This window comes from Anser brachyrhynchus (genome assembly GCF_964034855.1).
Source record: "Anser brachyrhynchus genome assembly, chromosome: 20".
Classification (NCBI taxonomy): domain Eukaryota; kingdom Metazoa; phylum Chordata; class Aves; order Anseriformes; family Anatidae; genus Anser; species Anser brachyrhynchus.
Window position 1 is genome coordinate 450,352 of NC_137713.1, and position 14,885 is coordinate 465,236.

Below are 14,885 nucleotides of genomic sequence, written 5' to 3' on the forward strand. Positions count from 1 at the left end.
CAAACATAAGGTTAAAGCTAGTAACTAGGAGAGAAATAAACAGATCATCATGTTCCCTAATGAGAATACATAACAAGTTAGCATATGCAAGATTCTCCAGGGAAGCTTCCTGCTTAGTGATATACCCTGAAGTGTACCTATATGCTACATAAATTTTGTATAGGAAAAACAGAGAAAAGAGAGAACTGCTTGCATTTTTGCTCTTACCTTGAGCAAGTCTTTTAAAAACGAAGTTGTGAATAAATCACTCGAGTGTTTAATATCAATAAATAGTCAAAATTCCTCCCTCTTCCCAACCCAGGCAAGCACTGAAGAATGAAGATCAAAACAGCCCTAAAACATGGATTTTTTTTTCCTAACAGCTGACAGAAATTTCACATAAACTTCCAGTTTTGCCCAAACCACAGTTCTCCTCCTTTAGTCTCTACAAACTCAGGATACTTACAGTACTGAAGTATCAACATGCCTTTTTTTTTTTTTCATGAAACACATTTTACCTAAAAGACTGAAGCTATTTTCTAACCAGAAGTCAGGTAAGTATTTTTTATTCAGTCTTTACAACAGTGCTGTGAAGCAATGTAGCAGGCTGGAAGCCTATTCTCCTATATGACTGGGTGGAGCTGAAATGCTTCAGGGGACATGCACTGAAAAAGACAAAGCTTGCTAGTGTCAATATCACTGTGAACTTCTTGAAAAATGAATGACCTTTTTGTTCTAAAAGCCTCTCACCTGACACAGAATACAAATGCTGCACTTTCATGTGTATAATTCAGTAACAAGCTTGTGATCCAATAGCAATGCGCGCGCACGCACACACACACAAAAGAAAAGATTTTCTGTGGGTCATACAGGTAAAAACGCTGCAATGAAACTGTTCAAGTAGTAACTATCTAGCACTGACATAATTATATTAATATAATAAAAATACTCATTCAGGTTATATACTCATTCAGGAAACGAAATATGCTATACTATAGGGCGGTTAAAGTATTCTATAACAGTCAAACTATATGAACTTCTCAGAATGTGACCATGAACATTTTCCAAGATGCAAGGAAAACCTCAGTCAACATCCTGGGACTTCTATCAGTCATATAATTGTAGTTCAACATTCACCTCAGCCTGAAAATAGAGCTCTAAATGTGGTCCATTATTATAAACATTTTAAAGTTTATTATATATCCAAATTTTAACATGTAATCAAAAGAAGTATCTTCCTACTCTAGACAGGCCTGAAGTGAAAGTGTATCTCTAAAAGTCAACAATAAACCATCAATACTAGCCTGTAGATTTCAATATACTGAAATTCTGACTTTACAACATTTAAAAGGCAAGGCAGAGGGAAGAATGGACTCAGAGACCTCTTTAAAAGCATGGTTTTTTCCTTTTATCAAAAGCCACCTGTGCTATACAAAGCTTTAAATTTTCATCTAGGAGCACAGAGACATCTAGGAGCACCTGACAAAATAGACCAACACCCCCCTTGCTGCAACCTCCTTTCAAGGTGGTTGTAGAGAGCGATGAGGTCTCCCGTCAGACTCCTTTTCTCCATACTAAACCACCCTAGTTCCCTCAGCCACTCCTCCTCATCAGTCTTGCTTTATAGTCCCTACACCAAATTTGTTGCTCTTCTCTGCACATGCTCAAGCAACTTCATATGCTTTTTTTTACCGACAGGCCCAAAATTGAACACAATATTTGAGATGCAGTCTCACCAGTGCTGCATACAAGGGGACAATCACTTCCCTAGTCCTGCTAGTGACACTGTTTCTAATGCATCACACCTTGTTCACACACAGCTCAAACTTCACACTGGTAGGACATTCAATATACAGAGAAAATATCTTTAGTGATCATCTTTTAACTGAGGAAAATCTGCTGGTACCCGTGCAATAAAATAATAGTAAAAAAATCCAACATGGTAGCATAACTCAGTCCTGCCATGAACTGAGAACTTTGTGATTGACATATTCCATGCCACATGGAAAGCAGCCAACAAGGGAGAGGTGGGCAGAAGAAAACTGTAAAATATTACTTCTCCCTTTCTCTGTGGATTTCACTAAATTAAGCAGCTAGCCAGCGCAGATGAATCAACTGTCAACACATATACAGCTGTTCAGATCGCAAACACAGGTGTTTAATTCTGTGTTTACAAGGTAGTCAGATAGTACTTTATTTGAGTAAATGGGGTTTGACCCCAGCTGTTTATCAGAAAGCAAAAGCAGCTCACTAATGTTATGTTTTAATTGTGCCCAGTGCTGTGCCCTCTGCCTCCTACCTCAGGCAGCCTCTGAAGTGCATATTAGACATGGTTAGATGTACAGTCTGGGATAGTTTCCAATTTCCCCCATACAAAAACAGAGCATTTAACTCCAGCTGCACTGTGCAGAGTTCTTTCAGATGCAAGAGTATCTAAGAAGCATTGATGAATCAGTCTGAATAAATAACAGAGAACGTGTGAGAAATACAGGTGAGACATGAAACAGGAAATGTGGTGTTGGAAGCAGAATAAGGGAATCAAGCTACTTCATTTCTAGGTGAAAGCTGCAGTATCCCTCCTGGACAGCCTCTCCCCATTCCAGCACAGTCCTTCCTGCAGTTTCTCTGGCACTACATTTAATCCAAATGAGGCCAATTAATTTAGCCCACACATATACTTTCCTCTACCAAAGACAGAAGCTCCCTTACCACTAAGTGTAGGATTGCCTTCTGTCTCTTTTGCTTGTACTAATGCTTTTGTGTGCATTTATTTTTCTGACATTTAAACACTTAACTATTCCTGAAAGGCTGTTTGGGAGAGAGTGGAGAAGAGTACCTTTCTTCACCTCTCAGGTATGTCCTAACCTTTTCTTTTAATTTCCTTCCTTCCTTCCTTTTTTTTTTTTATTTTTTTCCCTCCACTCTGTTAATTGCTGATGTTAGTAAGACTGAAAAATCAACCAGGTCACTGTTATGTGGTCTACAGGCACCTGCACCAGAACAAAAAGAAGCCTGAAAAGTAAGTGCAAGAAGCAAATCCTGGGAAGATCCATACCGGAGAAGGTTTTCTACCTATATCCTACTAGTAATATAGAGGCCAGTAAACATAAGAGCTTATGTTACAACTAGTATGTTACATAATATAAACGTAGAAGTGTCATCCTTCAGGTAATCTAGTAACCAGTCCTTGTAAACGTTATATTTTCCTTCAAACAAATTGGAGATTTTTAAGCTTACTGTCAGATTAAAATGCAGGTTGATCACGTCGATTTAGTAATCTTCATTTCTGCCTTATAAGGACTCTTAAGGTAGACAGCTCCCTCCTACCACCTATGCCATCTTTCTAAGAGACAGTCCTGAGAACTATACACCTTTTTTTTTTTTTTAAGGGAAAAACAAACAATAATAATTAAAAAAAAAAACAGCAAAAGGCTTGTATTGGAATTCTCTTCTTCCAACCCAAAAAACTGACTGAAATAAGTGCAGATACCAATTTATGAACGAAGTAATGGCATGCTTCTTGCACTACTCTCAGAAATGGTTTATACACTTCCTTCAAGACTCATTAAGAGATTCAAGGCTCTAAAGGCTAGGATCTGATGATACGAATTTATCATTGTCCATTTAGGCTTGAACATCACCTCAGTGCTGTAAAAACCCACCAAAGCCGACCTCCTTTCACCGTCATATCACTGTCTTTACCAAAAGATTTGCAAGTGAGTCAGGACTAGCACACTGCTGAGGAAGGTCGCACATTTGCTTCAGTGATTCCAGCAATGAGCACCAGCAGAAGAACAGGGGACTATTTGATCTTGCACAAACACCAGGAATTTCCAACTGGCAGTTGCCAAATCAACTTCAGCAGTGTCTAGAGAGTGACAACTTGACCATCACCACAACCATTTGGGTAGCAGAGGAAGGGGATGCACCTTACACTCCCTCACACAGTCTAGTTCCTGAGAATCACCTTCACCCTTGCTGTGATGTTATCTGTAAGTAATGACAAAGGGAGGCATGGCACCAGGACCAATTGCTCCAATGACAGTGTCCATTCGGAGACCCCAAGGGCTCACATCAAGCGCCAAATATAGCCAGAAAAAATACGGCCTCGGATCAATTTCTTGTGGATTAATTAACAAATTGTTTCTTCCCCTTGCTTCTTTATTAAAATGTAGTGCTTTCATATTGTTAACACCTGTTTTGCATACGAAGCAATACTGACCATGACAAATGAAGTTTCCCAGGGTCTCAACCACAGCTAGATCTCCTTCCTGAAACATTCCAGAACAACTAGCAACCAGCAGTAAGATACTGACTTAACATGATTAAACATGCATTGCATTATCCAGAAAGCAAATTTAGTTGGAGATAGACTTCTGGAATAGAAGCATATTTTTCCCTTAGTTCAACCAGTGATACTGTTTATGACTCTGGGTGAGATGATTCCACTCTGTGCTGATTTCTCCAGCCTCCATCCACACTTCTATTCAGAATGAAAAGTGACAATGCTGCAAAAGACATCCTTTGTGCATGTGCTAAAGGTGTAGAACAACAGGCATTTGTACTGGCCAAAGTCTATGTACGCACTAGGATGCGAATCATTATAAGATACTACACGTAAGCAATATTGTTACCCACTGTTTAACAGACCAGTGGCACATACTGTAGAAATAAAGGAGACCCCATTACTTTTCTTCTGAAAATCTGTCTGAACAAAACTTAATTTGAAGAACATTTTGCAAGCTAACTGCAAAGTAATCAAAACTTGGTAATACTTGGGTCAAACTCCTGGTACAGTGGGTAATCACTGTTTATCAACATTTCAGTCTCTTGCAAAATGTCTTTAAAGTCCGTCCTATGACTATCTTCACTTGAATATAGAGCACATTCAGTAAATTCCAAGTACATTTCTTTTATCATTAGTCTATGATCCATGCCTCAGCAACTCCAAAAATGGCAATCACCATACTGACCTTCAAAGCATTCTTGAACAATGGATGTTGACAATTCGAAAGAATATCCCATCAGGCACAGTGAATGATCATACTCCCAAAAGAGAGCCCAATAAAATATTTTGCAAACAAATAAACTACCTCATCTAACTTGTATGAATCATCACCATTTTAGTTCTCTCTAAACAAAATTTTAAGAATGAGTGCTTAAAGTTACAATACCCACTTCACAGGGAACATAGAAACTGCTGAAATCTGTAAGACAGCTGGTTTAACCTACATGGTAAGTCACTACTGAAATGCATAAAGGCAACTTGGAGAAAAATCAAGAGGCTGTTTTTCATTTCTACTTCCATCTCTTCCACTCACTAAAGCTTAAGATTTCAATACAGCCTGAACAATTTAGCCATCCTGTTCTCACTGAACATAGAACAGAAACAGAGCACCATCTCCGACTCTTCACTTCTACATCTTCCACAGACACACTTAATTTTTATCCACGTAAGAAGTTTCTCTCATATTAAATTCTCATCTCTCACTAGAAGTCTGTTATTAGAGCATTAACAACTGACTAGCAGATATTCATTATCTATACATAGCAGTCACATTTTATTTCAAGTAACAGTTATAAAAAGGACAGCTACTGTTATTAGGAGCATTTCAGACTACATAAACTGCCCTGACATTAAACAATTAAAAAGCATTTAATGAAAGCTGTATTACATACTAAAATCAATAGTTCCGTATGCTCAAGAACTAAGAATATTGTGAAATTTCTCCCAAATGCATTTAAAACATAGTATGCAGAATATTGTATAAGCACACTTATCCTCTTCCTTCCAAACCTTGGAAATCATCCTGCTATAGAATGGCTGATTCAGTAGACAGCATTAGAAATCTAAAAAAATATTGCACAGACATTCTGATTCAAAAGCAGTTTATCTCAAAAAAAGATGAGCTGAGAAAATGGAGGCAGTAGAGTGGGGAAGGGAAGTTTTGGGATTGTCTTCTCCATTCCAAAATCCAGTCAATTACATACCAAATGTGCTAGCACATGGACTACAGCATGCCAGGCCCAGAATGGTGGCCCAAATTTTTTTTTTTTTTTTAATGTGACAGGCTATTTTTCCCCAAAAAGAATCTAGACTAACTTCAGTGAACTACAAGGTTCCTTTAACACCCATGAACCCTAGTAAGAGGATATCTCTCCTCACATTCATTGTGTCAATCTGGTACACTACTAAATTATTGCTCATACAAAAATATCATCATCTGCACTGAACAAAATGGGAAACATATCACATTTTATCACTCTTTGGGTAAATTCACAGCACGTCACAGTCATCAATAACAAAAGTATTTGATGTTTCAAAAATGTATTTTAAAATACTGAAACTGGTGTTGTCATGATTGTATTTTATCTGCTATGGAACAACTCAATTCCAGCATCAAATTCGCCATTTATAAAAGACACTGTATTGGCTTTAAATTACCCAGCTAATTCACCGTAACCACAAGTAGAACTATCTGGTTTTAAGCAACAGCTAAAAAAGATTTGTGAACAGGGATGTTGAGAAGACTGTTGCACACAGTTTGTACTGAAATATCTGGAAACTTTAATACCTATCTTTGTGCTTGGAAAGTCCTGTGAGCAGTGAAGGTGATGCAAGGCTGCACATGGTGTCCATAGTTATATTCCAAACACCAGAAGACTAAGAACTGCTCTAATATCACAGACATCGGTGTAGTACTAGAAACAATCACTTGGTCTCTTTCAAACAGGTGGTAAATCACACATTTATTATTGGTAACTCTAGAAATTTATTCATACATCATCAAAAATGAATGTATCACATGGAAAATGACATGCTTACAGAAGTGTCTGCCACTAATATTTAAACTCACTAAGCAGGGGGAAACAAACACCAAGGCAGGCAAAGATGAATTTCTTAACATTAAGACATTCAGTACCCATTTTTGCAAAACAGCCTTTTCTTAAAATGTCAGTACTTTAGTGAATGAGGGACAGCATCATCATACATTGAGAGTTTTTTTTCTAAGCACAACAGAACTTTACATCCCACTGTTGCCATTGAACACACTCATGCTGAGAAACATTTAGATCCTCCAAACTTCCACTTCAGTTCAAGGCAGCACTGTCAAATAATACACAAGTTTCTCAGCAGAGCAGTTTAAAATTAAATGAATTAGACCAGTGGGTCTATTTTCAGGAGAGCACCATGCAGCTAATTAAAAGCAACGCTTAAATAGCAGGAAGCTGCCATAGCCTCTTTCATGATTAAGAACCTTGACAAAGCACAGGCAAAGCCAGGCTTAAAATATACAGCACATAGCTATTGGCTTCCACTTTTTATGAACACAGCGATACAGATGCCAGTTCTGTAAAGATCAATTTAAGAAAACAGAAATAACAACAAAAGTTTTTAAACAGACTAAATAAATTCATCTGGAAAAAATGATGCTGCTGTATTACATGCCACCTCTTTGATCTTTAGCAGAGCTGTACGCAGATTTTGGATTGTAACATCTGTTATGGTTACATGCTTAGGAGGGAAGAAAGGTTTTTGTATCCCTGTTAAAAATGCCCCCACATTCTGGATTAGGAACTTAGTGCACTTAGTAAAGGAATGATGAAGAAGGTATTTTGATGTTTGGTCAGTTCTCATCTGGTAGACAACTTTAAATCAAAAATAACTGGAAGTTGAGTTCAACTGAACTTGAACTAGGTTAGACAGTAGTTACAAGATCTCCTGCAAACAGCAATACCACCATTCACATCGTATCACAAACGTGGTATTAACTGTTAACTTTGTTTCTAAGAGAATCCACACAACAACAAAACAAAACAAAACAAAAACCACGTCCCACGTACTTTACTAGTAACCATCATAAACAAGCTTCCTCTTAAACACCAGCCTGATTTTCAGCCACCTGGCAGAAAAGATTTCTTGTAAATTACAATTACAAAAAAATGAAGCCCTGGAAATAAAATGAATGTTCTTACAAGGCCCAGAAATTTAGTGCCCTAAAACAGACTGTATATACCTACAGTCCATCTGTTTTACTCACTTCCTTATACTGCCTCCTAAAAAAGTCCAGTGCCCAAACAGGACCAGTCTTAAAGTCAGACAATCAAACCTTTCTGTGGTAGGGAGCGATCCAACATGATCAGTTTGGCGCTGTTTCATCCACATTGCTCCTGAGTCATATATTTAAAGTCTTTTTACTCATGGAAAGGATGTCTTGCTAACTTTGCGAGGTGTTACAAAGAAAGTTTTATTTGCAGAGAATAAATGCTTGCTGAATGTGAACTTGTAACAGAGCCCAAATGTCATGGGGAACATTTCTGCCAGTTCACTGTCCCACAGGGCATGGGTAAAAGGCTCATGCTAAGTACATAGCTGGAGTGTAGATACACTGGCTTTGTTTTAACTTCCAAACGTATGGGTTGCTCCTTGCGCTCTGCCTTGCTGTCTCTGCTTTGCTCCAGCCAGTAGGCTTTGTGCTTAAATTAGAGCCACGAGTTGCTAGACTTGACGGGAGTGCACGAGCTTCCCAAAAAGAGCCAGGAAAGCAAGAGAGCAATTTGTTTAGAACAAAATCAAGATACCTAGAACAAAATGAATCAAAGTAGCAGGGCCACAACAAGAAGAAAATCCTTAAGTATGGCTTCTTAGCAATGGAGGAGTCCAGGTTATAAATAACAATTTGAATTGTTCAGTTACGAGGATGAATGCAACCTGGTTTGCATTACATGGACTCAATGAGTGACATAGCAATTGTTAAAATAAATGGTTATAACCTGCTTTGGAAGCAGTACACTAACCAAGGGAGATCTGAGACACAGTTTTTCAAAGACAGCATTCCACGCTTCTGCATGCTACTGACAGCATGACACCACTCCCAATCCCATCTCAAATCCTTACCAACCATGCCCTGACACGTACACATACACACACAAAGCACAGAAAGGCAGACTAGAGCCTCCAAAACTTATTAGATACCAACCAGCCAGACAGTGGTGGTCAAGGGTTCTATGTCTAGGTAGAGGCTGGTGATGGTCAGTGTCCCTCAGGGGTCTGTTTTGAGGCCGATGCTTTTCAATATCTTCATTAATGACATAGAAAATGGGATTGAATGCACCCTCAGCAAGTTTGCAGATGACACCAAGCTGAGTGGTGCAGTTAATACCAAAAAAGGATGAGATGTCATTTGAAGGGACCTGGAGAGGCTGGAGAAGTTGGCCCATGTGAACCAAACGAGGTTCAACAAGTCTAAGTGCAAGGTGATGCACCTGGGCCGGGGCAATCCCAGACAGGAGTACAGACTGGGAGAAGAACTCATTGAGAGCAGCCCTGCAGAGAGAGACTTGGGGGTTCTAGTGGACAAAAAGCTCAACATGCACCAGCAGTGTGTGCTTGCAGCCCAGAAGGCCAACTGCATCCTGGTCTGCATCAAGAGAGTCATAACCAGAAGGTGGAGGGAGGTGATTGTCCCCCTCTACTCTGCCCATGTGAGGCCCAACCTGGAGCACTGCGTCCAGGTTCGAGGCTCCCAGCACAAGAAAGATATGGACCTGTTAGAGTGAGTCCAGAGGAGGGATATGAAGATGACCAGAGGGCTGGAGCACCTCTCCTGTGAAGAAAGGCTGAGAGAGATGGGGATGTTCAGCCTGGAGAAGAGAAGGCTCCGGGGAGACCTCACTGCAGCCTTTCAATACTTAAAGCGGTCTTATAAAAAAGATGGAGAGGGACTCTTTACTCGGGTAGATAAGGATAGGACAATGGGGAATGGTCTTAAACTAAAAGAGGATAGGTTTAGACCAGACATTAGGAGGAAATTCTTCACTGTAAGGGTGGTGAGGCACTGGAACAGGTCACCCAGAGAAGTTGTAGATGCCCCATCCCTGGAGTTGTTCAAGGCCAGGCTGGATGTGGCCATGGCTAACCTGATCTAGTGGGTGGCATCCCTGCCTATGGCAGGGGGGTTGGAGTTAGATGATATTTAAGATCTGTTCCAACCCATGCCATTCTGTGATTCTATGATTCTATAATAGGACTAATACTAATTATGTCTCTGTAGAAACAGTTTGTTTTGGAAAATAATATTGCAATTTCGGTCTCACAGAAATAAGTCAGAGATTTATCAGTTGGTTCAGAGTTTTGGGGTTTTCCCCTGGTGGAGTGAGATCAGTATAATGCAGCAAGATGCATCTTCTTCAAAGCTATCTTACAAACCAGTCGAGTACAGAGCTGATCCCCCCAGAAAAAGCTGTTTAGTTTTCACTGTTCTCCTCTTACCCATGCATTTTTAAAGCAGCTAAAAAACCCTGACATAACAGCTCTTCCTCCATGCTGAATTTCAACTCAGGCTTGTGCCAACATGAAAACACAAGATGTGGCCATGTTTGGTTGCCAACCATTCCTGCAACAATCCCACCCACAAAGGAAACAAAAAACATACTGAAATACAGAATTCACTACATGACAGCAGACATTTAATGCCAAATACTGCCTTATAAGCACTTACTACCATTTTCAATACCACCATGCATCTCCAGACACCCGAACAGCAATGACACTGAAGCCAAAGCAGTCGCATAAAAGAAAATTTATTTCCTCAGAACAAGGTCTCATTCAAGAAAAACAGAATGCTGGGAAATGATATTTATTATAGAGAGAAAATCCAGCAGATGGAGAAACTCAATGACAGTCTTAGCCATTAGAAGTAATATATCCATTTCCTTTGCAAAGCATCAAATTTTATTGCACTTAGAAATCAGTAGAACATCTGCTGAGCATGCTGTTATCTGAAACAACCAAACTAAAAATAAAAAGCATACCCAAACCCAAGCCAAATTCCCCATGGGACAGTTGAGTTTTCCAGTTTGGATTAGGTTTACTTTAAACTAGAAGAGAAATCTCAACAAATATGGAAGGGGAGGGATATGATATTCCCTCTCCCTTTGACCAAATAGATTGCTCTGTACTTAATGAATCCAACTTTCCAGAAAAGATAAAGGACATTCTACAAGTTTATTCCATCACCCTTTACCCCTGACTTCCAGGTAATATGAGGACATAAATATGACCACAATAGCTCACACTATGAGATATAAGATCCTATAGCTGTATTTCAAAGTAGTAGCAGAATTAATTCTCTCCTATGGGTTACTCTCTTCAGATAAGCAAATGAAATAAATAGATCAGAAAAGCATTAGGTTTGGGTCACACAAACAAAAGCAAAACTAGAGTCTCCATCTTCCACTGTGCATGCACACAAACTACAAACTCTACTCTCACTTCAGAATGAAAGTTGGCACCTTAAAAAAGATGCCGAAGTTCAGGGTCTCATTAGATACACAGGGAGTGTTGTATTTTGGATTCTCCTGATTAAAACCACAAACATTCAAATATTGCTGCTTCTTGAACAAGCAGAGCTCCCAGGCACATCAGTGAACATTTTGCCAGTGGAAAATCTAGGCCATGGATTTTAAAGGCTGGCCATCAGTAACACAGACACTCATGGCCATCATCAGGAGCTATAAAAAAGAGCACCTATCTGTAACATCATATATTACCTGACCTGTAAACAAGCTGGGCCCAAGAGACCCCACAAAGCTATGGACTGCTGCAGACATGCTTCTTCTGATGCCAGACACAGCTCATGGCAGCTCGTTCATCCACACCAGTACTTCACCAATCTCCCATAAATTTAGGCCCACTCATAAATCCTTGTAAGAAGATCTTATTCTATTATTATTTTTTTCTTCTATATCTCAGTCAGTTGAGGACAACGTTGTCAGTCCATTCCTAAAGAAGCTCAACCACTTGCTGCAAAACTGTGGAAAGAATGAGGAGAGGAGGACAAAAGCGTGCACTGACCTCGCGCATCAAAGAATTCGTCATCGGAGCTCTCCACAGAGTCTTTGAGGACATTCTGCATGTGCCACTGAGCACCACTGAATCGGCGCAGACCAGCTGGAAATACAGAGAGACTCACATTAACCAAAGGGAATGCTCACCTGGGCTCCAGGCTTAAAAGAAAAAAATACATTAACTAACAGTTTGTGTAGATGGCTCAAGAGGATCCACTTGGTCAGGGCACATACTTTAATCTCAAAAAGACAGCCAGAATTTTCAAGATAGCATGAAAATTACACTTGCTTCTAAAAATGATTAAAACAATGTCTTGCTTAAAGATGAGCCTGCATCACTTTCAGCTAATGGAATGACTTGAAAAGCTGAATTCTACCCTGTTGAATTCACCAGGCTGCTCAATTCCAACACTCAAACTATACGTTATTTCTGAGATATGAAGTAGCATTTCCCTAGGAGATGGCAGTAGTTCCTATTTCAATTCTACTTTACTTCTGAAGGAAGTGCCACCCTATTTGGTTCACAGATTTACAAACAAAGTACTGAATTCTTACTCAGAGCTTTTTTCATCAGGCAGCTTTGTTTTGCTAGAGACTAGTGTTTTCATTCAAAGCTTGCTATTAAAAGAAAGGAAGGCAAAACCACATCGGAACAGGTACAATAACAGACATACTTATGTTGTTTCCAGTGGGTTACACATAACTCAAACTAATTTTTAACTAGAAAAACAGAGTTTATTGCCTTATATTAACAATAAAGGCTTCCCAAACCAGTGGCGAACCAGGGTTCAAAAAGGTATCACCAAAGATTCAGTTACTGATGAAAAATTTACTATGAAAATTTTGTAAAATCTGGTATATGCAAATGAGCTGGTTTTATTTATATATTTATCTAAAACAATCTTCGTATTCTGTCTCCTCTCATCCAAAACATTTGGGAATTTTTCTATTTGACTCTCTACAAAGACTGACAGCTGGATCTTGACTGAATAGTCTCATGAAAGTTTACCTCAAAGCTCTGTAACAATATAATGCTACTAATGACACAGGCACTTCTAGTTATTTTTTATTAACACGACATTGTTTTTTTCTGTATATGTGCGTGTGCATAAATGAAGTTGTGGTGTAGACACTCAAAAGATAAAAATGGTCCTTATGGTGACACATAGCACATTCTGATAAGAGGAAACACATAGAAGAGAATGCCAGTGAGTCCAACTGATGCAGCTGCACAGATGGCATTTCTGAGCAGGCCAAGTTTCTGCATGTTGTCAATAACTCATTTACGGGCAGCTCTGCAGCACCCTGCTCCACCTTATAATCATCTGAGACCAGAGGAATAAGGAGCCCTTATGACCCCACCTGTCATCAACGTTACACATTTGAGCTAGAGATAACAAAGCAGTTTTCTTTATGTTCATGAAGACACTGTGTCACCTGCAGGCTGCTCGCCATCATGGAATTCCCTGTCTCAGCAGCTGTGATTCCACAACCCCAGCAAAAGAAAGGAAAGAGCTGAGAAAGCCCAGTTACTATGAGCAGAAGAAGCAATAGGCAGTAGGAGCTGGAGGAGCAGACTACACGCAGCTAAGCAATAGTGAGCTTGCCATCCATTATCAGAAAACAAGCCGGCAATCCCTGAAGCAGACCTACTGGGCTGAAAAACCTTCTGTACCCTGGCAGCAAGCACAGAATGGTATGGCAGAAACACACTTGGACAAGGCTAGCTCCTTAGATGTGCCATTCCTAAAACTGACTTGAGTCAAGCTGGCCTTTGTGTTAATGATACAAAAGACAGAAAACACAGCAAAGCCCCACTAACAGACAGTCTCTGTTGTGCAAGTCAAGAAAGCCAAGACACAAGTTAAAAGCCTCATAACCTTCTTGGAAGAGCCAAAAGGACAAGTTGGTCCCAGTAGATAATCCTCACCTTCTAATGTCACAGGATGTCAAGTATTATGCACATGCCAGAAGAGGCAAAAAAAAGCCTTCCTTTTAATGAGCCATGCTCAGAAGTTTCTAAAAACATACAATCATAGAATGGTTTGAGTTGGAAGGGACCTTAAAGATCATCTAATTCCAACCTGCATGTCATGCACAGGGTCATCTTCCACTAGACCAGGTTGCTCTTCACCATATGCTTGACACAGGAAGATAAAACACTCTGAATGCTATTTTCTTACTCTTTGTAGTAGCAATATTTTTTTAAAAAATAATTGCAGTCCAATTAAACAGCAGCTTCCTGGAGAAGAACTACGACTAGCCTGACTCATAATCAATAACAGCGCTGGCCCCACAAAGAAGGCTTGTGCCTCCAGCAACCTTGGAGTTTTGACCCAGAACGTGAATGGAAGGCAGAGAAAAATATCACAAATCCACAGGGGAAAATTCTGGCTACCAAAAAAACCCTTGGCAGCACCAGTTTTATAATATTGCACTAGGAATGCTTCTAGATTTAGAAGCAACTTAAACACAGCCACAGTCAACAGCAGAAGTCTGTGCAAGCTAGCTGCAGTTCTTCACACTCGTATTTATTTGCTGGCTGGACTGCAATTGCATTGCCCTAGTGCATTAGTCTTATTCAGTCTGCTTCATTCTGTGCCAACAGCTTAGCATTAGCCACCCCCGTAGGACTCTATTAACATTCCCTGATTGCATTAAACACTGGCATTGCCTGGACTCATTGATTTCATTTGCAGTGTCAACTGCTGCATATTTTATTATTTAATTTCAGAGAAGAAAAAGAGCAGACTTACTCCAAAATACAGGCTACCTCCTTGGTGATGATATTTGTTCCTTCTAAGTCAATTAACTTTCTCTTCAAATACCAGATTTGCTGACTGGTTCTTAGCAGCCAGACTTCAGCAATTTTTACAAGCAGGGCAGCAGCTAACATTTCATTTTAGCTGTTCAGTACCAGAGTTTCCGAGGATGGGGAAACTATCCATAAATGCAATGCCTTTAACAGAAACCCACTACATCAGTAATTTGCAATTCATTCACAGTAGCTGAACTAGAGGCACATGTAGTAGTTTCCAGAGGCTGTTTAGACAACA

General features: G+C 39.7%; 1 protein-coding gene across 10 annotated transcripts in view; it reads right to left on the reverse strand.

The window, feature by feature from the left end:
• The window catches only part of PITPNM3 (PITPNM family member 3), a 91,200-nt gene that overhangs the window by 64,826 nt on the left and 11,489 nt on the right, over positions 1 to 14,885 (reverse strand). For 9 of the 10 annotated variants that reach the window (XR_013941181.1, XM_080562958.1, XM_080562956.1 and 6 more), the window contains one exon: positions 11,837 to 11,932. The exons of the other annotated variant lie outside the window; for it this stretch is intronic. Coding sequence is in view for 8 of the 9 variants with exons in the window: in XM_080562956.1 (XP_080419082.1) it covers positions 11,837 to 11,932 (96 nt within the window). In the remaining variant the exon portion in view is untranslated. The remainder of the gene's footprint in view (positions 1 to 11,836; positions 11,933 to 14,885) is intronic. 10 annotated transcript variants of the gene reach the window in all.